We start from the raw sequence: 24,970 nt of genomic DNA on the forward strand, positions 1-24,970 counted from the left end.
ATGTGGCTCTGGTTACCACCAGGAAACAGTTGGAGCTAGCCAGTAAACTAGCTGATAATTTTACATTTGGCTAGCTAGCACGATTAAGATTGACAGTATGAGTTAAAAGACTAATCGTTTTCTCCTGTGTACAATTGAATTACCTATATTTTTTGCTAATTTAATCTTGTTAATCTCACTCTTAACAACCAGAAAGTTATAACAAGTCAGGATGTTCGTCTGCATGACTGCGTCTCTCTCTCTCTCTCAGGGAGAGATGAAGATGGCGGTGTGTATAGAAGATGATTGTAACAGTGATCTGCCTCCAGCCTCTCTGCTGTTCAGAGCAGCCAGACAGTACAGCTATGGAGTCCTCTTCAGCCTAGCCGAAACACACCGACGCCTCGAGAGACTCGCCATGCGCAACAGAGGACCCCTAGACGGTGAGGGAAGGAGGGAGGGAAAGAGTTGGGCTAGTGAAAGATGAATGATTTTTAATTCCAATTGAAGCATTACGTTTTTAATTGTCTTCTTTGTCTAGCCTGGTCACCTGTCTGCTCTGTCTAGCCCGGTCACCTGTCTGCTCTGTCTAGCCCGGTTACCTGTCTGCTCTGTCTAGCCCGGTCACCTGTCTGCTCTGTCTAGCCCGGTCACCTGTCTGCTCTGTCTAGCCCGGTCACCTGTCTGCTCTGTCTAGCCCGGTCACCTGTCTGCTCTGTCTAGCCCGGTCACCTGTCTGCTCTGTCTAGCCCGGTCACCTGTCTGCTCTGTCTAGCCCGGTCACCTGTCTGCTCTGTCTAGCCCGGTCACCTGTCTGCTCTGTCTAGCCCGGTCACCTGTCTGCTCTGTCTAGCCCGGTCACCTGTCTGCTCTGTCTAGCCCGGTCACATGTCTGCTCTGTCTAGCCCGGTCACCTGTCTAGCCTGGTCACCTGTCTGCTCTGTCTAGCCCGGTCAGCTGTCTGCTCTGTCTAGCCCGGTCACCTGTCTGCTCTGTCTAGCCTGGTCACCTGTCTAGCCCGGTCAGCTGTCTGCTCTGTCTAGCCCGGTCACCTGTCTGCTCTGTCTAGCCCGGTCACTTGTCTGCTCTGTCTAGCCCGGTCACTTGTCTGCTCTGTCTAGCCCGGTCACCTGTCTGCTCTTTTTAGCCTGGTCACCTGTCTAGCCCGGTCAGCTGTCTACTCTGGTCACCTGTCTGCTCTGTCTAGCCTGGTCACCTGTCTGCTCTGTCTAGCCCGGTCACCTGTCTGCTCTTTTTAGCCTGGTCACCTGTCTAGCCCAGTCACCTGTCTGCTCTGTCTAGCCCGGTCACCTGTCTGCTCTGTCTAGCCCGGTCACCTGTCTGCTCTGTCTAGCCCGGTCACTTGTCTGCTCTGTCTAGCCCGGTCACTTGTCTGCTCTGTCTAGCCTGGTCACCTGTCTGCTCTGTCTAGCCTGGTCACCTGTCTAGCCCGGTCACCTGTCTGCTCTGTCTAGCCCGGTCACCTGTCTGCTCTGTCTAGCCTGGTCACCTGTCTAGCCCGGTCACCTGTCTGCTCTGTCTAGCCTGGTCACCTGTCTAGCCCGGTCACCTGTCTGCTCTGTCTAGCCCGGTCACCTGTCTGCTCTGTCTAGCCCAGTCACCTGTCTGCTCTGTCTAGCCCGGTTACCTGTCTGCTCTGTCTAGCCCGGTCACCTGTCTGCTCTGTCTAGCCCGGTCACCTGTCTGCTCTGTCTAGCCCGGTCACCTGTCTGCTCTGTCTAGCCCGGTCACCTGTCTGCTCTGTCTAGCCCGGTCACCTGTCTGCTCTGTCTAGCCCGGTCACCTGTCTGCTCTGTCTAGCCCGGTCACCTGTCTGCTCTGTCTAGCCCGGTCACCTGTCTGCTCTGTCTAGCCCGGTCACCTGTCTTGCCTGGTCACCTGTCTTGCCTGGTCACCTGTCTGCTCTGTCTAGCCCGGTCAGCTGTCTGCTCTGTCTAGCCCGGTCAGCTGTCTGCTCTGTCTAGCCCGGTCAGCTGTCTGCTCTGTCTAGCCCGGTCAGCTGTCTGCTCTGTCTAGCCCGGTCAGCTGTCTGCTCTGTCTAGCCCGGTCACCTGTCTGCTCTGTCTAGCCCGGTCACCTGTCTGCTCTTTTTAGCCTGGTCACCTGTCTAGCCCGGTCAACTGTCTACTCTGGTCACCTGTCTGCTCTGTCTAGCCTGGTCACCTGTCTGCTCTGTCTAGCCCGGTCACCTGTCTGCTCTTTTTAGCCTGGTCACCTGTCTAGCCCGGTCACCTGTCTGCTCTGTCTAGCCCGGTCACCTGTCTGCTCTGTCTAGCCCGGTCACCTGTCTGCTCTGTCTAGCCCGGTCACCTGTCTGCTCTGTCTAGCCCGGTCACTTGTCTGCTCTGTCTAGCCCGGTCACCTGTCTGCTCTGTCTAGCCCGGTCACCGGTCTGCTCTGTCTAGCCCGGTCACCTGTCTGCTCTGTCTAGCCCGGTCACCTGTCTGCTCTGTCTAGCCCGGTCACCTGTCTGCTCTGTCTAGCCCGGTCACCTGTCTGCTCTGTCTAGCCCGGTCACCTGTCTGCTCTGTCTAGCCCGGTCACCTGTCTGCTCTGTCTAGCCCGGTCACCTGTCTGCTCTGTCTAGCCCGGTCACCGGTCTAGCCCGGTCACCTGTCTGCTCTGTCTAGCCCGGTCACCTGTCTGCTCTGTCTAGCCCGGTCACCTGTCTGCTCTGTCTAGCCCGGTCACCTGTCTAGCCCGGTCACCTGTCTGCTCTGTCTAGCCCGGTCACCTGTCTGCTCTGTCTAGCCCGGTCACCTGTCTGCTCTGTCTAGCCCGGTCACCTGTCTAGCCTGGTCACCTGTCTGCTCTGTCTAGCCCGGTCACCTGTCTGCTCTGTCTAGCCTGGTCACCTGTCTAGCCCGGTCACCTGTCTGCTCTGTCTAGCCCGGTCACCTGTCTGCTCTGTCTAGCCCGGTCACATGTCTGCTCTGTCTAGCCCGGTCACCTGTCTGCTCTGTCTAGCCCGGTCACCTGTCTGCTCTGTCTAGCCCGGTCACCTGTCTGCTCTGTCTAGCCCGGTCACCTGTCTGCTCTGTCTAGCCCGGTCACCTGTCTGCTCTGTCTAGCCCGGTCACCTGTCTGCTCTGTCTAGCCCGGTCACCTGTCTGCTCTGTCTAGCCCGGTCACCTGTCTGCTCTGTCTAGCCCGGTCACCTGTCTGCTCTGTCTAGCCCGGTCACCTGTCTGCTCTGTCTAGCCCGGTCACCTGTCTGCTCTGTCTAGCCCGGTCACCTGTCTGCTCTGTCTAGCCCGGTCACCTGTCTGCTCTGTCTAGCCCGGTCACCTGTCTGCTCTGTCTAGCCCGGTCAGCTGTCTGCTCTGTCTAGCCCGGTCACCTGTCTGCTCTGTCTAGCCCGGTCAGCTGTCTGCTCTGTCTAGCCCGGTCAGCTGTCTGCTCTGTCTAGCCCGGTCACCTGTCTGCTCTGTCTAGCCCGGTCACCTGTCTGCTCTGTCTAGCCCGGTCACCTGTCTGCTCTGTCTAGCCCGGTCACCTGTCTGCTCTGTCTAGCCCGGTCACCTGTCTGCTCTGTCTAGCCTGGTCACCTGTCTGCTCTGTCTAGCCTGGTCACCTGTCTAGCCTGGTCACCTGTCTGCTCTGTCTAGCCCGGCCACCTGTCTGCTCTGTCTAGCCTGGTCACCTGTCTGCTCTGTCTAGCCCGGTCATCTGTCTGCTCTGTCTAGCCTGGTCACCTGTCTAGCCTGGTCACCTGTCTGCTCTGTCTAGCCCGGTCATCTGTCCGCTCTGTCTAGCCTGGTCACCTGTCTAGCCCGGTCACCTGTCTGCTCTGTCTAGCCCGGTCACCTGTCTGCTCTGTCTAGCCCGGTCACGTGTCTGCTCTGTCTAGCCCGGTCACCTGTCTAGCCCGGTCAGCTGTCTGCTCTGTCTAGCCCGGTCAGCTGTCTGCTCTGTCTAGCCCGGTCAGCTGTCTGCTCTGTCTAGCCCGGTCAGCTGTCTGCTCTGTCTAGCCCGGTCACCTGTCTGCTCTTTTTAGCCTGGTCACTTGTCTAGCCCGGTCAGCTGTCTGCTCTGTCTAGCCCGGTCACCTGTCTGCTCTGTCTTGCCCGGTCACCTGTCTGCTCTTTTTAGCCTGGTCACCTGTCTAGCCCGGTCAACTGTCTACTCTGGTCACCTGTCTGCTCTGTCTAGCCTGGTCACCTGTCTGCTCTGTCTAGCCCGGTCACCTGTCTGCTCTTTTTAGCCTGGTCACCTGTCTAGCCCGGTCACCTGTCTGCTCTGTCTAGCCCGGTCACCTGTCTGCTCTGTCTAGCCCGGTCACCTGTCTGCTCTGTCTAGCCCGGTCACCTGTCTGCTCTGTCTAGCCCGGTCACTTGTCTGCTCTGTCTAGCCCGGTCACCTGTCTGCTCTGTCTAGCCCGGTCACCTGTCTGCTCTGTCTAGCCCGGTCACCTGTCTGCTCTGTCTAGCCCGGTCACCTGTCTGCTCTGTCTAGCCCGGTCACCTGTCTGCTCTGTCTAGCCCGGTCACCTGTCTGCTCTGTCTAGCCCGGTCACCTGTCTGCTCTGTCTAGCCCGGTCACCTGTCTGCTCTGTCTAGCCCGGTCACCTGTCTAGCCCGGTCACCTGTCTGCTCTGTCTAGCCCGGTCACCTGTCTGCTCTGTCTAGCCCGGTCACCTGTCTGCTCTGTCTAGCCCGGTCACCTGTCTGCTCTGTCTAGCCCGGTCACCTGTCTGCTCTGTCTAGCCCGGTCACCTGTCTGCTCTGTCTAGCCCGGTCACCTGTCTGCTCTGTCTAGCCCGGTCACCTGTCTAGCCCGGTCACCTGTCTAGCCCGGTCACCTGTCTGCTCTGTCTAGCCCGGTCACCTGTCTGCTCTGTCTAGCCTGGTCACCTGTCTAGCCTGGTCACCTGTCTGCTCTGTCTAGCCCGGTCACCTGTCTGCTCTGTCTAGCCTGGTCACCTGTCTAGCCCGGTCACCTGTCTGCTCTGTCTAGCCCGGTCACCTGTCTGCTCTGTCTAGCCCGGTCACCTGTCTGCTCTGTCTAGCCCGGTCACCTGTCTGCTCTGTCTAGCCCGGTCACCTGTCTGCTCTGTCTAGCCCGGTCACCTGTCTGCTCTGTCTAGCCCGGTCACCTGTCTGCTCTGTCTAGCCCGGTCACCTGTCTGCTCTGTCTAGCCCGGTCACCTGTCTGCTCTGTCTAGCCCGGTCACATGTCTGCTCTGTCTAGCCCGGTCACCTGTCTAGCCCGGTCACCTGTCTGCTCTGTCTAGCCCGGTCAGCTGTCTGCTCTGTCTAGCCCGGTCACCTGTCTAGCCCGGTCACCTGTCTGCTTTGTTTAGCCCGGTCAGCTGTCTGCTCTGTCTAGCCCGGTCACCTGTCTGCTCTGTCTAGCCCGGTCACCTGTCTGCTCTGTCTAGCCTGGTCACCTGTCTAGCCCGGTCACCTGTCTGCTCTGTCTAGCCCGGTCACCTGTCTGCTCTGTCTAGCCCGGTCACCTGTCTGCTCTGTCTAGCCCGGTCACCTGTCTGCTCTGTCTAGCCCGGTCACCTGTCTGCTCTGTCTAGCCCGGTCACCTGTCTGCTCTGTCTAGCCCGGTCACCTGTCTGCTCTGTCTAGCCCGGTCACCTGTCTGCTCTGTCTAGCCCGGTCACCTGTCTGCTCTGTCTAGCCCGGTCACCTGTCTAGCCCGGTCACCTGTCTGCTCTGTCTAGCCCGGTCACCTGTCTGCTCTGTCTAGCCTGGTCACCTGTCTAGCCCGGTCACCTGTCTGCTCTGTCTAGCCCGGTCACCTGTCTGCTCTGTCTAGCCTGGTCACCTGTCTAGCCTGGTCACCTGTCTGCTCTGTCTAGCCCGGTCACCTGTCTGCTCTGTCTAGCCCGGTCACCTGTCTAGCCCGGTCACCTGTCTGCTCTGTCTAGCCCGGTCACCTGTCTGCTCTGTCTAGCCCGGTCACCTGTCTGCTCTGTCTAGCCCGGTCACCTGTCTGCTCTGTCTAGCCCGGTCACCTGTCTAGCCCGGTCACCTGTCTGCTCTGTCTAGCCCGGTCACCTGTCTGCTCTGTCTAGCCTGGTCACCTGTCTAGCCTGGTCACCTGTCTGCTCTGTCTAGCCCGGTCACCTGTCTGCTCTGTCTAGCCTGGTCACCTGTCTAGCCCGGTCACCTGTCTGCTCTGTCTAGCCCGGTCACCTGTCTGCTCTGTCTAGCCCGGTCACCTGTCTGCTCTGTCTAGCCCGGTCACCTGTCTGCTCTGTCTAGCCCGGTCACCTGTCTGCTCTGTCTAGCCCGGTCACCTGTCTGCTCTGTCTAGCCCGGTCACCTGTCTGCTCTGTCTAGCCCGGTCACATGTCTGCTCTGTCTAGCCCGGTCACCTGTCTAGCCTGGTCACCTGTCTGCTCTGTCTAGCCCGGTCAGCTGTCTGCTCTGTCTAGCCCGGTCAGCTGTCTGCTCTGTCTAGCCCGGTCAGCTGTCTGCTCTGTCTAGCCCGGTCACCTGTCTGCTCTGTCTAGCCCGGTCACCTGTCTGCTCTGTCTAGCCCGGTCACCTGTCTGCTCTGTCTAGCCCGGTCACCTGTCTGCTCTGTCTAGCCTGGTCACTTGTCTAGCCCGGTCACCTGTCTGCTCTGTCTAGCCCGGTCACCTGTCTGCTCTGTCTAGCCCGGTCACCTGTCTGCTCTGTCTAGCCCGGTCACCTGTCTGCTCTGTCTAGCCCGGTCACCTGTCTGCTCTGTCTAGCCCGGTCACCTGTCTGCTCTGTCTAGCCCGGTCACCTGTCTGCTCTGTCTAGCCCGGTCACCTGTCTGCTCTGTCTAGCCCGGTCACCTGTCTAGCCTGGTCACCTGTCTGCTCTGTCTAGCCCGGTCACCTGTCTGCTCTGTCTAGCCTGGTCACCTGTCTAGCCCGGTCACCTGTCTGCTCTGTCTAGCCCGGTCACCTGTCTGCTCTGTCTAGCCCGGTCACCTGTCTGCTCTGTCTAGCCCGGTCACCTGTCTGCTCTGTCTAGCCCGGTCACCTGTCTGCTCTGTCTAGCCCGGTCACATGTCTGCTCTGTCTAGCCCGGTCACCTGTCTAGCCTGGTCACCTGTCTGCTCTGTCTAGCCCGGTCAGCTGTCTGCTCTGTCTAGCCCGGTCAGCTGTCTGCTCTGTCTAGCCCGGTCAGCTGTCTGCTCTGTCTAGCCCGGTCACCTATCTGCTCTGTCTAGCCCGGTCACCTGTCTGCTCTGTCTAGCCCGGTCACCTGTCTGCTCTGTCTAGCCCGGTCACCTGTCTGCTCTGTCTAGCCCGGTCACCTGTCTGCTTTGCTGCACAGCTCATTTGTTTATCTTGTTGGTTAGGTTGTTATTGTAAAAGAGGAGAATGTGTTCTTCTCATTGTGTCTCTCTCTCCCTGGTTGTTTGTCTTGTGTCTCTCTCTCTCTCCCTGGTTGTTTGTCTTGTGTCTATCTCTCTCTCCCTGGTTGTTTGTCTTGTGTCTCTCTCTCTCTCCCTGGTTGTTTGTCTTGTGTGTATCTCTCTCTCCCTGGTTGTTTGTCTTGTATCTCTCTCTCCCTGGTTGTTTGTCTTGTGTCTCTCCCTCTCTCCCTGGTTGTTTGTCTTGTGTCTATCTCTCTCTCCCTGGTTGTTTGTCTTGTCTATCTCTCTCTCCCTGGTTGTTTGTCTTGTGTCTCTCTCTCCCTGGTTGTTTCTCTTGTATCTCCCTGGTTGTTTGTCTTGTCTATCTCTCTCTCCCTGGTTGTTTGTCTTGTGTCTCTCTCTCCCTGGTTGTTTCTCTTGTATCTCCCTGGTTGTTTGTCTTGTCTATCTCTCTCTCCCTGGTTGTTTGTCTTGTGTCTCTCTCTCCCTGGTTGTTTCTCTTGTATCTCCCTGGTTGTTTGTCTTGTCTATCTATCTCTCCCTGGTTGTTTGTCTTGTGTCTATCTCTCTCTCCCTGGTTGTTTGTCTTATGTCTCTCTCTCTCTCTCCCTGGTTGTTTGTCTTGTGTCTATCTCTCTCTCCCTGGTTGTTTGTCTTGTCTCTATCTCTCTCTCCCTGGTTGTTTGTCTTGTCTCTATCTCTCTCTCCCTGGTTGTTTGTCTTCTGTCTATCTCTCTCTCCCTGGTTGTTTGTCTTGTATCTCTCTCTCCCTGGTTGTTTGTCTTGTGTCTCTCTCTCTCTCCCTGGTTGTTTGTCTTGTGTCTCTCTCTCTCTCCCTGGTTGTTTGTCTTGTGTCTCTCTCTCCCTGGTTGTTTCTCTTGTATCTCCCTGGTTGTTTGTCTTGTATCTCTCTCTCCCTGGTTGTTTGTCTTGTGTCTATCTCTCTCTCCCTTGTTGTTTGTCTTGTGTCTATCTCTCTCTCCCTGGTTGTTTGTCTTGTGTCTGTCTCTCTCTCCCTGGTTGTTTGTCTTGTGTCTCTCTCTCTCTCCCTGGTTGTTTGTCTTGTCTCTATCTCTCTCTCCCTGGTTGTTTGTCTTGTCTCTATCTCTCTCTCCCTGGTTGTTTGTCTTGTCTCTATCTCTCTCTCCCTGGTTGTTTGTCTTGTGTCTCTCTCTCTCTCCCTGGTTGTTTGTCTTGTGTCTCTCTCTCTCTCCCTGGTTGTTTGTCTTGTGTCTATCTCTCTCTCCCTGGTTGTTTGTCTTGTATCTCTCTCTACCTGGTTGTTTGTCTTGTGTCTCTCTCTCTCTCCCTGGTTGTTTGTCTTGTGTCTCTCTCTCTCTCCCTGGTTGTTTGTCTTGTGTCTCTCTCTCTCTCCCTGGTTGTTTGTCTTGTATCTCTCTCTCCCTGGTTGTTTGTCTTGTATCTCTCTCTCCCTGGTTGTTTGTCTTGTGTCTCTCTCTCTCTCTCCCTGGTTGTTTGTCTTGTATCTCCCTGGTTGTTTGTCTTGTGTCTATCTCTCTCTCCCTGGTTGTTTGTCTTGTGTCTCTCTCTCTCTCCCTGGTTGTTTGTCTTGTATCTCTCTCTCCCTGGTTGTTTGTCTTGTATCTCTCTCTCCCTGGTTGTTTGTCTTGTATCTCTCTCTCCCTGGTTGTTTGTCTTGTGTCTCTCTCTCCCTCCCTGGTTGTTTGTCTTGTGTCTCTCTCTCTCTCCCTGGTTGTTTGTCTTGTGTCTCTCTCTCTCTCCCTGGTTGTTTGTCTTGTATCTCTCTCTCCCTGGTTGTTTGTCTTGTGTCTCTCTCTCTCTCTCCCTGGTTGTTTGTCTTGTGTCTCTCTCTCTCTCCCTGGTTGTTTGTCTTGTATCTCTCTCTCCCTGGTTGTTTGTCTTGTGTCTATCTCTCTCTCCCTGGTTGTTTGTCTTGTGTCTATCTCTCTCTCCCTGGTTGTTTGTCTTGTGTGTATCTCTCTTTCCCTGGTTGTTTGTCTTGTATCTCTCTCTCCCTGGTTGTTTGTCTTGTGTCTCTCTCTCTCTCCCTGGTTGTTTGTCTTGTGTCTCTCTCTCTCTCCCTGGTTGTTTGTCTTGTGTCTATCTCTCTCTCCCTGGTTGTTTGTCTTGTGTCTCTCCCTCTCTCCCTGGTTGTTTGTCTTGTGTCTATCTCTCTCTCCCTGGTTGTTTGTCTTGTCTATCTCTCTCTCCCTGGTTGTTTGTCTTGTGTCTCTCTCTCCCTGGTTGTTTCTCTTGTATCTCCCTGGTTGTTTGTCTTGTCTATCTCTCTCTCCCTGGTTGTTTGTCTTGTGTCTCTCTCTCCCTGGTTGTTTGTCTTGTGTCTCCCTGGTTGTTTGTCTTGTGTCTATCTCTCTCTCCCTGGTTGTTTGTCTTGTATCTCTCTCTACCTGGTTGTTTGTCTTGTGTCTCTCTCTCCCTGGTTGTTTGTCTTGTGTCTCTCTCTCTCTCCCTGGTTGTTTGTCTTGTATCTCTCTCTCCCTGGTTGTTTGTCTTGTGTCTCTCTCTCTCTCCCTGGTTGTTTGTCTTGTATCTCCCTGGTTGTTTGTCTTGTGTCTATCTCTCTCTCCCTGGTTGTTTGTCTTGTGTCTATCTCTCTCTCCCTGGTTGTTTGTCTTGTGTCTATCTCTCTCTCCCTGGTTGTTTGTCTTGTGTCTATCTCTCTCTCCCTGGTTGTTTGTCTTGTCTCTCTCTCTCTCCCTGGTTGTTTGTCTTGTGTCTCTCTCTCTCTCCCTGGTTGTTTGTCTTGTGTCTCTCTCTCTCTCCCTGGTTGTTTGTCTTGTATCTCTCTCTCCCTGGTTGTTTGTCTTGTATCTCTCTCTCCCTGGTTGTTTGTCTTGTGTCTATCTCTCTCTCCCTGGTTGTTTGTCTTGTGTCTCCCTGGTTGTTTGTCTTGTGTGTATCTCGCTTTCCCTGGTTGTTTGTCTTGTGTCTCCCTGGTTGTTTGTCTTGTGTGTATCTCTCTCTCCCTGGTTGTTTGTCTTGTGTCTCTCTCTCTCTCCCTGGTTGTTTGTCTTGTATCTCCCTGGTTGTTTGTCTTGTGTCTATCTCTCTCTCCCTGGTTGTTTGTCTTGTGTCTATCTCTCTCTCCCTGGTTGTTTGTCTTGTGTCTATCTCTCTCTCCCTGGTTGTTTGTCTTGTGTCTCTCTCTCTCTCCCTGGTTGTTTGTCTTGTATCTCTCTCTCCCTGGTTGTTTGTCTTGTGTCTCTCTCTCTCTCCCTGGTTGTTTGTCTTGTATCTCTCTCTCCCTGGTTGTTTGTCTTGTGTCTCTCTCTCTCTCCCTGGTTGTTTGTCTTGTGTCTCTCTCTCTCTCCCTGGTTGTTTGTCTTGTATCTCTCTCTCCCTGGTTGTTTGTCTTGTATCTCTCTCTCCCTGGTTGTTTGTCTTGTGTCTATCTCTCTCTCCCTGGTTGTTTGTCTTGTGTCTCCCTGGTTGTTTGTCTTGTGTGTATCTCTCTTTCCCTGGTTGTTTGTCTTGTGTGTATCTCTCTTTCCCTGGTTGTTTGTCTTGTGTCTCTCTCTCTCTCCCTGGTTGTTTGTCTTGTGTCTCTCTCTCCCTGGTTGTTTGTCTTGTGTCTATCTCTCTCTCCCTGGTTGTTTGTCTTGTGTCTATCTCTCTCTCCCTGGTTGTTTGTCTTGTCTCTATCTCTCCCTGTCTGTCTCCTCCTGCAGTTCCTCCAGTGATAGTGAAGGAGTGGTCCAGTGGGAAGTCAAAGTCGGCCCTGACCCCGGAGCTGGTTCCAGCGCTGTGCTTCAGAGAGTGGACCTGTCCTAACCTGCGGAGGCTGTGGCTTGGTAGAGCCAGTGAAGATCGCTCCCGGAGGACCAGAGCTTTCCTAGCCTGTCTCCGCTCTGACTGTCCTGCCCTACTCAACCCTGCTCAGATCCCACAACACCTTCTGCTCATGTGCTGCGTGCTCAGGTGAGACTGTGTCTTTCTGTACCGGTATATGATTCAGTGGACAGGTGGTAGGATTCCACAGAGACGTGTTAGACGTGTTAGACGGTGTGTGTGTGTGTGTGTGTGTGTGTGTGTGTGTGTGTGTGTGTGTGTGTGTGTGTGTGTGTGTGTGTGTGTGTGTGTGTGTGTGTGTGTGTGTGTGTGTGTGTGTGTGTGTGTTAACAGGAGTATGTGTGTTAACAGGAGTATGTGTGTGTGTGTGTGTGTGTTAACAGGTGTGTGTGTGATAACTTCTTACGGATACGTGGGACGGTAACGTCCCACCAGGCCAACATCCGGTGAAATTGCAGAGCACGAAATTCAAAAATACTCAACTCAAATATTTAACATTCTTGAAAATATGTGTTATACATCAAAATAAAGCTTAACTTCTTGTTAATGCAGCCAAGGTGTCAGATTTCAAAAAGGCTTTACGGCGAAAGCAAACCATGCGATTATCTGAGGACAGTGCCCAGCGCACAAATGCATAACAAATCATTTTTAACCAGGGAGTTGCGACACGAAAGTCAGAAATAGCGATATAATATATGCCTTACTTTTGAAGATCTTCTGTTGGCACTCCAAAATGTCCCAGTTACATTACAAATGGTCCTTTTGTTCGATAAAGTCCTTCTTTATATCCATAAAAACTCAGTTTAGCTGGCGCGTTTCAAACAATAATCCACTCGGTTTCCCTCCTTCAAAATGCATACAAAATGAATCCCAAACGTTACCAATAAACTTATCCAAACAAGTCAATCAATCAACGTTTATAATCAAACCTTTGGTACCCTAATACGCAAATAAACAATACAATTTAAGACGAAGAATCGTTATTGTCTTTACCGGAGATAGACAAAAAGAACGCGCTCTCTCGGCCATGCGCTTGGAAACACTACAGCCAAAATTGGAGCCACTAAGAAGAACTACAACTTCTCCCTCATTTTTCCAAAAACCAGCCTGAAACTCTTTCTGAAGACTGTTGACATCTAGTGGAAGCCCTAGGAACTGCAATCGGGGACGATTTCGCCCAATTATAAAAGTGCCCAAAAAATGTTTTTTGATGGTTTGTCCTCGTGGTTTCGCCTGCAATTTCAGTTCTGTTAAACTCACACACATTATTTTAACAGTTTTAGAAACTTTAGTGTTTTCTATCCAAATCTACCAATTATATGCATATCCTAGCTTCTGGGCCTGAGTAGCAGGCAGTTTACTTTGGGCCCGCTTTTCATCCGGATGTCAAAATACCTCCCCCTATCCCAAAGAAGTTGTGTGTGTGTGTGTGTGTGTGTGTGTGTGTGTGTGTGTGTGTGTGTGTGTGTGTGTGTGTGTGTGTGTGTGATGTTAATCTCTCTGGGGTATGTGGGACGGTAGCGTCCCACCTCGCCAACAGCCAGTGAAATAGCAGAGCGCCAAATTCAAAACAACAAAAATCTCATAATTCAAATTTATCACACATACAAGTATTTTACACAATTTTAAAGATAATCTTCTCGTTAATCCAACCACAATGTCCGATCTCAAAAAGGCTTTACGGCGAAAGCATACCATTAGATTATGTTAGGACAGCACCTAGACAAGAAAAACCACACAGCCATTTTCCAAGCAAGGAGAGGCGTCACAAAAACCAGAAATGCAGCTAAAATGTTTCACTAATGTCGTGGAAAATTGTCTTAAGAATAACACTCTTACAAGAACTTGTAAATTCAATATAGACTTTAATACAAAGTAGTAAAGCCGAGCCGGTCCGCGGAAACAACTGCCTTCCTCAGGCCCCGGTTCTGCTTTTATACACATACAATACATAGGTCCATCCTTTATGTAAATGTAGTAATTTCTCTTATGTTTTCCGCCACCATTGTCTTTCAACCCTATGGATAACGCCCATATTTGAGGATAACGCCCACATCCGCTTCCAATTCTAACACAATGGTGGCTGAAATCTCCTTATGTTGGTACAAAAATAATGCATGCATTACATGCTTATGTTTGGTTATGTTACAGCCATCCTTTCCCGTGTGACCCTCTCTTTGGCCATTCTAAATGTATTCGGGGCCTTGTTTACTCAACTTGGGTTCGTCTGTCCGGCCATACATCAGCTTGTCCGGCCATTATGTGGCCCCTAATGGCCTGTTGCCTTACTTAGAACCAGCTGTCAATCTTCTCTTCCCATAGCTAATGTATTTATGTCTTTCCTTCCTTCAGCACGGCTACTTTTCTCCCACACTAACCTTTGATGATCTTCATCAGATGGCACTCATAGGACTTCATGTTACACAATACATGTATGTTTTGCTCGATAAAGTTCATATTTATATCCAAAAACCCCATTTTACATTGGCGTGTAATGTTCAGAAATGTTTTGCCTCCAAAACCTGCGGTGAATGAGCACATCAATTTACAGAAATACTCATCATAAACTTTGATAAAAGATACAAGTGTTAAGCACAGAATTATAGATAAACTTCTCCTTAATCCAACCGCTGTGTCAGATTTCAAAAAAGCTTTACAGCGAAAGCACACTTTGCAATAATCTGAGTACAGCGCTCAGACAACAACAAGCAATACAGATACCCGCCATGTTGAAGTCAACAAAATTCAGAAATAGCATTATAAATATTCACTTACCTTTGATGATCTTCATCGGAATGCACTCCCAGGAATCCCAGTTCCACAATAAATGTTTGTTTTGTTTGATAAAGTTCATCTTTATGTCCAAATAACTCCATTTTGTTCGCGCGTTAGTCCAGACGAAAAGTCAAAATAGTTACATTACAGTTCGTAGAAACAGTTCGTCAAACAATGTATAGAATCAATCTTTAGGATGTTTTTATCATACATCTTCAATAAAATTCCAACCGGACAATTCCTTTCTCTTTAGGAATGAAGAGGAACTCAGCTCGCTCCCAAGGCTGCGCGTGTCACTGAGCTCATGCCTTATTTTGGGACACCTGATACAAACAGCTCTTATTCTCTCCCCATTCACAGTAGAAGCATGAAACAATGTTCTAAAGACTGTTGACATCTAGTGGAAGCCTTAGGAAGTGCAAAAAGACCCCAAAGACACTTGAAAAACTACAAACCTCAGATTTCTACATTCCTGGTTGGATTTTTTTCTCAGGTTTTTGCCTGCCATATGAGTTCTGTTATACTCTCAGACATCATTCAAACAGTTTTAGAAACTTCAGAGTGTTTTCTATCCATATCTACTAATAATATGCATATCCTACCTTCTGGGCCTGAGTAGCAGGCAGTTTACTACGGGCACGCTTTTCATCCGGACGTCAAAACACTGCCCCCTACCCAAGAGAGGTTAAAGATTAACTTATTGTTAATCTAACCTCGGTGTCAGATTTCAAAAAGGCTTTATGGTGAAAGCATACCATACGATTATCTGAGAACAGCGCCCAGCAGACAAATCATTACAAACAGTTACCAGCCAAGTAGAGGAGTTACACAAGTCAGAAATAGTGATAAAATTAATCACTTACCTTTGATGAACTTCATATGGTTGCACTCACAAGACTCCCATTTACTCAATAAATGTTTGTTTTGTTCGATAAAGTCCCTCTTTATATCCAAAGACCTCCGTTTTGTTCAGTAATCCACAGGCTCAAAGGCAGTCACAACAGACGAAAAATCCAAATAGTATCCGTAAAGTTCATAGAAACATGTCAAACGATGTTTATAATCAATCCTCAGGTTGTTTTTAGTCATAATAATCAATAACATTTCAACCGGACAAAAGCTTTGTCAATATAAAAGGAAAACAAGAAAGGCGCGCTCTCGGTCGTGCGCATGAAAAACCTCTGGGACACTGCAGGGTCCAACTCATTCAGACTGGTCTTACTCCCTCATTTTTCAGAATACAACCCTGAAACAATTTCTAAAGACTGTTGACATCTAGTGGAAGCCATAGGAAGTGCAATTTGAGTCCTAAGTCAATGGATACTGTAATGGCATTCAATAGAAAACAACAACAACAACAACAAAAAAGCCCACTTCCTGGATGGATTGTCCTCAGGTTTTCGCCTGCCATATCAGTTCTGTTATACTCACAGACATTATTTTAACAGTTTTGGAAACTTTAGAGTATTTTCTATCAAAATCTACTAATTATATGCATATCCTAGCTTCTGGGCCTGAGTAGCAGGAAGTTTACTTTGGGCACGCTTTTCATCCGGAGGTGAAAATAGTGCCCCCTACCCTAGTTAGGTTAACTGGTGTGTGTGTGGGTGTGTTAACAGGTGTGTGTGATGTTAACAGTTGTGTGTGTGTGATGTTCTTCAGGTATATGATGCAGTGGCCAGGTGGTGGTATTCTACAGAGACATGAGTTAGATGCCTTCCTGGCCCAGGCAGTCTCTAACCAGCTCTACGAACCAGACCAGCTACAGGAACTCAAGGTAACAACACCATATTACCATACAGTCAGATATCCATGGTGACGACATCGTGATGTGACAGGCGATGTAAAGCCTATTTCAACTTGACTGGCACCACGCAAATCAAGTCAAATCAAATGTTATTTGTCACATGCCCCAAATACAACGGTGTAGACTTGACTGTAAAATGCTTACGAGCCCTTTCCCAAAAATGCAGAGTCAATGTGCAGGGGTACCAGGTAGTTGAGGTAATATGTAGGTAGGGGTAAAGTTACATTATAAACAGAGTAGCAGCAGTGTTGGTAGTGGAGGTAATATGTAGGTAGGGGTAAAGTGACATTATAAACAGAGTAGCTGCAGTGTTGGTGGTGCAGGTAATATGTAGGTATGGGTAAAGTGACATTATAAACAGAGTAGCAGCAGTGTTGGTAGTGGAGGTAATATGTACATGTACAGTTGAATTGTGAAATTTACATACACTTAGGTTGGAGTCATTAAAACTTGTTTTTCAACCACTCCACAAATTTCTTGTTAACTTCTTACATCTAGACGTTCCGCTAGCGGAACACCGCTCCAATATCCAATGATAGGGCGTGGCGCGAAATACAAACTCCTCGAAAATCCGAAAACTTCCATTTTTCAAACATATGACTATTTTACACCATTTTAAAGACAAGACTCTCCTTTATCGAACCACACTGTCCGATTTCAAAAAGGCTTTACAACGAAAGCGAAACATTAGATTATGTCAGGAGAGTACCCAGCCAGAAATAATCAGACACCCATTTTTCAAGGTAGCATATAATGTCACAAAAACCAAAACCACAGCTAAATGCAGCACTAACCTTTGATGATCTTCATCAGATGACACTCCTAGGACATTATGTTATACAATACATGCATGTTTTGTTCAATCAAGTTCATATTTATATCAAAAACCAACTTTTTACATTAGCATGTGACGTTCAGAACTAGCATTCCCACCGAACACTTCCGGTGAATTTACTAAATTACTCACGATAAACGTTCACAAAAAAACATAACAATTATTTTAAGAATTATAGATACGGAACTCCTTTATGCAATCGCGGTGTCCAATTTTAAAATAGCTTTTCAGTGAAAGCACATTTTGCAATATTCTGAGTAGATAGCCCGGCCATCACAGGCTAGCTATTTTGACACCCACCAAGTTTGGTGCTCACTAAACTCAGATTTACTATAAGAAAAATTGGATTACCTTTGCTGTTCTTCATCAGAATGCACTCCCAGGACTTCTACTTCAACAAAAAATGTTGGTTTGGTTCCAAATAATCCATAGTTATATCCAAATAGCGGCGTTTTGTTTGTGCGTTCAAGACACTATCCGCGCATATCGTGACAAAAAAATTCAAAATATTCCATTACCGTACTTCGAAGCATGTTAAACGCTGTTTAAAATCAATTTTTATGCGATTTTTCTCGTAAAATAGCGATAATATTCCGACCGGGAGTCGTTGAAAATGTAAAATGGACTCTTAACGTGCCTGCGCGCGCCCGTCTCATTGTTCTCAGATCGACCACTATCCAAATGCGCTACTGTTTTTCAGCCATGGACTGCAAAGTCATCATTCAACATTCTGGCGCCTTCTGAGAGCCTATGGGAGCCTTAGAAAGTGTCACGTTACAGCAGAGATCCTCTGTTTTCAATAAAAAGGCTAAAGAAGGCCAAGAAATGGTCAGAGAGGGCACTTCCTGTTTGGAATCTTCTCAGGTTTTGGCCTGCCATATGAGTTCTGTTATACTTACAGACACCATTCAAACAGTTTTAGAAACTTTAGGATGTTTTCTATCCAAATCAAACAATTATATGCATATTCTAGTTTCTGGGCAGGAGTAATAAACAGATTAAATCGGGTACGTTTTTATCCGGCCGTGAAAATACTGCCCCCTATCCATAACAGGTTAACAAACTATAGTTTTGGCAAGTCGGTTAGGACATCTACTTTGTGCATGACACAAGTCATTTTTCCAACAATTATTTACAGACAGATTATTTCACTTACCATTCACTGTATCACAATTCCAGTGGGTCAGAAGTTTACATACACTAAGTTGACTGTGCCTTTAAACAGCTTGGAAAATTCCAGAGAATGATGTCATGGCTTTAGAAGCTTCTGATAGGCTAATTAACATCATTTGAATCAATTGGAGGTGTACCTGTGGATGTATTTCAAGGCCTACCTTCACACTCTGTGCCTTTTTGCTTGACATCATGGGAAAATCATAAGAAATCAGCCAAGACCTCAGAAAAAGAATTGTAGACCTCCACAAGTCTGGTTCATCCTTGGGAGCAGTTTCCAAATGCCTGAAGGTACCACGTTCATCTGTACAAACAACAGTATGTAAGTATAAACACCATGGGACCACGCAATAGTCATACCGCTCAGGAAGGAGACGTATTCTGTCTCCTAGAGATGAACGTACTTTGGTGCGAGAAGTGCAAATCAATCCCAGAACAACAGCAAAGGACCTTGTGAAGATGCTGGAGGAAACAGGTACAAAAGTATCTATATCCACAGTAAAATGAGTCCTATATCGACATAACCTGAAAGGCCGCTCAGCAAGGAAGCAGCCACTGCTCCGAAACCGCCAGCCAGACTACGGTTTGCAACTGCACATGGGGACGAAGACTGTACTTTTTGGAGAAATGTCCTCTGGTCTGATGATACAAAAATAGAACTGTTTGGCCATAGTGACCATCGTAAAGTTTGGAGGAAAAAGGGGGAGGCTTGCAAGCCGAAGAACACCATCCCAACCGTGAAGCACAGGGGTGACAGCATCATGTTGTGGGGGTGCTTTGCTGCAGGAGGGACTGGTGCACTTCACAAAATAGATGGCATCATGAGGCAGGAAAATTATGTGGATATATTGAAGCAACATCTCAAGACATCAGTCAGGAAGTTAAAGCTTGGTTGCAAATGGATCTTCCAAATGGAGAATGACCCCAAGCATACTTCCAAAGTTGTGTCAAAATGGCTTAAGGACAACAAAGTCAAGGTATTGGAGTGGCCATCACAAAGCCCTGACCTCAATCCTATAGAACATTTGTGGGCAGAACTGAAAAAGCGTGTGCAAGCAAGGAGGCCTACAAACCTGACTCAGTTACACCAGCTCTGTCAGGAGGAATGGGCCAACATTTATTGTGGGAAGCTTGTGGACTTATTGTGGGAAGCTTTTGGAAGGCTACCTGAAATGTTTGACCCAAGTTAAACAATTTAAAGGCTATGCTACCAAATACTAATTGAGTGTATGTAACTTCTGACCCACTGGGAATGTGATGAAAGAAATAAAAGCTGAAATAAATCATTCTCTCTACTATTATTCTGACATTTCACATTCTTAAAATAAAGTGGTGATCCTAACTGACCTAAGAGAGGCAATTTTTACTAGGATTAAATGTCGGGAATTGTGAAAAACTGAGTTTAAATGTATTTGGCTAAGGTGTATGTTAGCTTCCGACTTCAACTGTAGGTAGGAGTAAAGTGATATATTATAAACAGAGTAGCAACAGCATGTGTGAAGAGTGAAAGTGTTTGTCATCGGTAATCCACCATCAGCTCCTTTTTCTTTCTGACATTGAGGGAGAGGTTGTTGTCCTGGCACCACACTGCCAGGTCACTGACCTTCACTGTAGGCTGTCTCGTCGTCGGTTATCAGGCCTACCACTGGCGTGTCGTCAGCAAACTTGACGATGGTGTTGGAGTCATGCTTGGCCACGCAGTCGTGGGTGAACAAGGAGTACAGGAGGAGACTGAGCACGCACCCCTGAGGGGCCCCAGTGTTGAGGATCAGCGCGGCAAATGTGGAGTCATGCAGTGCCCCTGACCCTGTGTTGAGGCAGCGTTGGTAATGTGGAGTCATGCAGTGCCCCTGACCCCGTGTTTAGGCAGCGTTGGTAATGTGGAGTCATGCAGTGCCCCTGACCCCGTGTTGAGGCAGCGTTGGTAATGTGGAGTCATGCAGTGCCCCTGACCCCGTGTTGAGGCAGCGTTGGTAATGTGGAGTCATGCAGTGCCCCTGACCCCGTGTTGAGGCAGCGTTGGTGCTGTGGAGTCATGCTGTGCCCCTGACCCCGTGTTGAGGCAGCGTTGGTAATGTGGAGTCATGGAGTGCCCCTGACCCCGTGTTGAGGCAGCGTTGGTGCTGTGGAGTCATGCAGTGCCCCTGACCTCGTGTTGAGGCAGCGTTGGTAATGTGGAGTCATGCAGTGCCCCTGACCCCGTGTTGAGGCAGCGTTGGTAATGTGGAGTCATGCAGTGCCCCTGACCCCGTGTTGAGGCAGCGTTGGTAATGTGGAGTCATGCAGTGCCCCTGACCCCGTGTTGAGGCAGCGTTGGTAATGTGGAGTCATGCAGTGCCCCTGACCCCGTGTTGAGGCAGCGTTGGTAATGTGGAGTCATGCAGTGCCCCTGACCCCGTGTTGAGGCAGCGTTGGTAATGTGGAGTCATGCAGTGACCCTGACCCCGTGTTGAGGCAGCGTTGGTAATGTGGAGTCATGCAGTGCCCCTGACCCCGTGTTGAGGCAGCGTTGGTAATGTGGAGTCATGCAGTGCCCCTGACCCCGTGTTGAGGCAGCGTTGGTAATGTGGAGTCATGCAGTGCCCCTGACCCCGTGTTGAGGCAGTGTTGGTAATGTGGAGTCATGCAGTGTCCCTGACCCCGTGCTGCAGCTGTCATTCCAACCTGGTCCTGGTCCAAGCTGTCCATCTGCTGCAGCTGTCATTCCAACCTGGTCCTGGTCCAAGCTGTCCATCTGCTGCAGCTGTCATTCCAACCTGGTCCTGGTCCAAGCTGTCCATCTGCTGCAGCTGTCATTCCAACCTGGTCCTAGTCCAAGCCCTCCATCTGCTAAGGCAGAGGCGTTTGGTAGGATTGGTGATAATTTAAAACCCTTTCTGAAGTCTGAACTAATTGTGATTGGGTATTTTAACTTAAATTGGATATCCCATGTTTCAGATCAATTTGACACTAATTTCAATTTGACACTAAAGATAATGAAACCCACCAAGCTTATGTTAAAATACGTGTTCATTGTTCATTCAGTATTGTTGTAATTGTCATTATTACAAATATGTATATATATATATATATATATATATACATACATAAAAATCGGCCGATTTATCGGTATCAGATTTTTTTGGTCTTCCAATAATCGGTATCGACGTTGAAAAATCATAATCGGTTGACCTCTACTCTGTAGTGCCTTGCGATTGGAGGCCGACCAGTTGCCAGGCAGTCATGCAACCAGGTTCTATAGCAACCAGCTATAGAACCTTTTGAGGATCTCAGGACCCATGCCAAGTCTTTTCAGTCTCCTGAGGGGGAAAAGGTTTTGTTGTGCCCTCTTCACGACTGTCTTAGTGTGTTTGGACCATTGTAGTTTGTTGGGGATGTGGACACCAAGGAACTTGAAGCTCTCAACCTGCTCCACTACAGCCCCGTCGATGAGAATGGGGGCCTGCTCGGTCCTCCTTTTCCTGTAGTGCACATTCACCTCCTTTGGCTTGATTACATTGAGGGATAGGTTGTTATTCTGGCATCACCCGGCCAGGTCTCGTTGTTGTCGGTGATCAGGCCTACCACTGTTATCATCGGCAAACTTAATGATGGTGTTGGAGTCATGCCTGGCCATGCAGTCATGAGTGAACAGGGAGTACAGGAGGGGACTGAAAACACCCCCCTGAGGGGCCCCTGTGTTGAGGATCAGTGTGACGGATGTGTTGTTACCTACCCTTACCACCTGGGGGCGGCCCGTCAGGAAGTCCAGTATCCAGTTGCAGAGGGAGGTGTTTAGTCCCAGGGTCCTTAGCTTATTGATGAGCTTTGAGGGCACTATGATGTTGAACGCTGAGCTGTAGTCAATGAATAGCATTCTCACGTAGGTGTTCCTTTTGTCCAGGTGGGAAAGTGCAGTGTGGAGTGCAATAGAGATTGCGTCATCTGTGGATCTGTTAGGGCGGTATGCAAAGTGGAATGGGTCTAGGGTTTCTGGGATAATGGTGTTGATGTGAGCCATGACCAGCCTTTCAAAGCACTTCATGTCTGCAGACGTGAGTGCTACAGGTCGGAAGTCATTTAGGCAGGTTACCTTAGTGTTCTTGGGCACAGGGACTATGGTGGTATTACAGACTCAGACAGGGAGAGGGGAGAGGTTGAACATGTCCCATGCTCGCTGTACACATCCTGGTAATCCGTCTGGCCCTGCGGCCTTGTGAATGTTGACCTGTTTAAAGGTCTTACTCACATCGGCTGTGGAGAGCGTGATCACACAGTCGTCCGGAACAGCTGGTGCGCTCATGCATGTTTCAGTGCTATTTGCCTCGAAGCGAGCATAGACGTAGTTTAGCTCGTCTGGTAGGCTTGTGTCACTGGGCAGCTCTCGGCTGTGCTTCCCTTTGTAGTCTGTAATGGTTTGCAAGCCCTGCCACATCCGACGAGTGTCGGCACCGGTGTTGTACGATTCGATCTTAGTCCTGTATTGATGCTTTGCCTGTTTGATGGTTCGTTGGAGGGCATAGCGGGATTTCTTATAAGCTTCCGGGTTAGAGTCCCGCTCCTTGAAAGCAGCAGTTCTAGCCTTTAGCTCAGTGCGGATGTTGCCTGTAATCCATGGCTTCTGGTTGGAGTATGTACGTACAGTCACTGTGGGGACGACGTCATCGACGCACTTATTGATGAAACCAATGACTGATGTGGTGTACTCCTTAACATCATAGGAGGAATCCCGGAACATATTCCAGTCTGTGCTAGTAAAACAGTCCTGTAGTTTAGCATCTGCTTCATCTGACCACTTTTTTATAGACCTAGTCACTGGTGCTTCCTGCTATAATTTTTGCTTGTAAGCAGGAATCAGGAGGATAGAATTATACGATTTGCCAAATGGAGGGTGAGGGAGAGCTTTGTATGCGTCTCTGTGTGTGGAGTAAAGGTGGTCTAGAATTTTTGCACATTTAACATGCTGATAGAAATTTGGTAAAAACAGATTTAAGTTTCCCTGCATTTAAGTCCGTGGCCACGATGAGTGCCGCCTCTGGGTGAGCGTTTTCCTGTTTGCTTATGGCGGAATACAGCTCATTGAGTGCGGTCTTAGTGCCAGCATCGGTCTGTGGAGGTATGTAGACAGCTACGAAAAATACAGATGAAAACTCTCTGGGTAGTATCATGAGATACTCTACCTCAGGCGAGCAAAATCAAAACACTTCCTTAGATATCGTGCACTAGCTGTTGTTTACATATATGCATAGTCCACCACCCCTTGTCTTACCAGACGGTGCGCTGCTGTTCTACCCTGCCGATACAGCGTATGATAATGTCGTTGTTCAGCTACGACTCCGTGACGCATAAGATATTACAGTTTTTAATGTCCCGTTGGTAGTTTAATCTTCCTCGTAGGTCGTCGATTTTATTTTCCAATGATTGCACGTTAGCTAGTAGAACGGAAGGCGGGGGGGGGGTTTATTCGATCGCCTACGAATCCTCAGAAGGCAGCCCGACCTCCGTCCTCTTTTTCGCTGTTGTCTCTTCACGCAAATGACGGGGATTTGGGCCTGTTCCCGGGAAAGCAGTATGTCCTTCACGTAGGACTCGTTAAAGGAAAAAAAAGCTTCTGCCAGTTCGTGGTAAGTAATCGCTGTTCTGATGTCCAGAAGTTATTTACGATCATAGGAGACTGTAGCAGCAACATTATGTACAAAATAAGTAAAAAAATAAATTACCAACAACTCAAAAAAATGAACAGAAAAACACAATCGGTTAGGAGCATGTAAAACATCAGCCATCTTCTCCAGCGCCGTCTAGGGTATTCAGAGCATAGTCCGAGGTATCGGCCCAATGGTTCAGTTCTAGACAATCTTGTATATATAGTGGTTCAAGCTAGCCCTATGGTATTTTCAAATAAGGGCTTACCAGCTGAGCATAGTTCCAGACATCGGCCCAATGGTTCAGTTCTAGACAATCTTGTATTTATTCCAATTCAAGCCAAACCCATGGTATTTTCTAGTAGGGTGTTACCTGTTGAACATAACAATCATGTAAATGCCAGAAGTTAGATTTTGAAAATAGAGTCCATATTATGATAAGGTAGCGGTTGTATACAGAAGATGGCCCTATGTAAAAGACCAAGCCCATAATAGGGCAAGAACAGCTCAAAACAGCAAAGAGAAATGACTGTCCATTACTTTAACACATGAAGGTCAAGAACTTTGAAAGTTTCTTCAAGAGCAGTCGCAAGTAACAGACACTTCTCAACATCACCTGTTCAGAGGAGACTGCATGAATCAGGCCTTCGTGGTTGAAGTGCTGCAAAGAAACCACTACTAAAGGACACCAATAAGAAGAAGAGACTTGCTTGGGCCAAGAAACACGAGCAGTGGGCATTAGACCAGTGGTTCCATCCGCCATGTCTTTTGTGAGATGCAGAGTAGGTGAACGGGTGATCTCCGCATGTGTGGTTCTCACCGTGAAGCATGGAGGAGGTGATGTGATGGTGCTTTGCTGGTGACACGGTCAGTGATTTACTTAGAATTCAAGACACACTTAACCAGCATGGCTACCACAGCATTCTGCAGCGATACGCCATCCCATCTGGTTTGCACTTAGTGGGACTATCACAGGACAATGACCCAAAACACACCTCCAGGCTGTGTAAGGGCTATTTGACCAAGAAGGAGAGTGATGGAGTGCTGCATCAGATGACCTGGCCTCCACAATCACCTGACCTCAACCTAATTGAGATGGTTTGGGTTGAGTTGGAAGCAGAGTGAAGGAAAGCAGCCAACAAGTGCTCAGCATATGTGGGAACTCCTTCAAGACTGTTGGAAAAGCATTCCAGGTGAAGCTGGTTAAGAGAATGCCAAGAGTGTGCAAAGCTGTCATCAAGGCAAACGGTGGATACTTTGGAGAATCTCAAATATATTTTGACTTGTTTAACACTTTTTTTGGTTACGTCATGATTCCATATGTGTTATTTCATAGTTTTGATGTCTTCACTATTATTCTACAATGTAGAAAATAGTCAAAATAAAGAAAAAACCTTGAATGAGTAGGTGTGTCCAAACTTTTGACTGGTAGTGTACATGAAGTAGTCTATCCTCTGATGGGTATCTGTTCTGTTTCTAGATCTGATAGAGTTGGTCTAGGAGGGGATGTGGTCATATACTGAACAAATAATATAAACGCAACATGCAACAATTTAAAAGATTTTACTGAGTTACAGTCAATATAAGGAAATCAGTCAATTGAAATAAATTCATTAGGCCCTAATCTATTGATTTCACGTGACTGGGCAGGGGTGC

At 48.6% G+C, this 24,970-nt stretch overlaps 1 protein-coding gene across 2 annotated transcripts in view; it reads left to right on the top strand.

Moving 5' to 3' along the window:
• LOC106566332 (constitutive coactivator of PPAR-gamma-like protein 2) overlaps nucleotides 1-24,970 on the top strand; it is a 174,111-nt gene that overhangs the window by 132,322 nt on the left and 16,819 nt on the right. For both annotated transcript variants that reach the window (XM_045692805.2, XM_045692806.2), the window contains exons 9-11: nucleotides 251-422; nucleotides 10,983-11,232; nucleotides 15,541-15,655. In XM_045692805.2, coding sequence (XP_045548761.2) covers nucleotides 251-422; nucleotides 10,983-11,232; nucleotides 15,541-15,655 — 537 coding nt within the window. The remainder of the gene's footprint in view (nucleotides 1-250; nucleotides 423-10,982; nucleotides 11,233-15,540; nucleotides 15,656-24,970) is intronic.

Source organism: Salmo salar, chromosome 13 (genome assembly GCF_965601325.2).
Source record: "Salmo salar chromosome 13, fSalSal1, whole genome shotgun sequence".
In the NCBI taxonomy this organism is placed as follows: domain Eukaryota; kingdom Metazoa; phylum Chordata; class Actinopteri; order Salmoniformes; family Salmonidae; genus Salmo; species Salmo salar.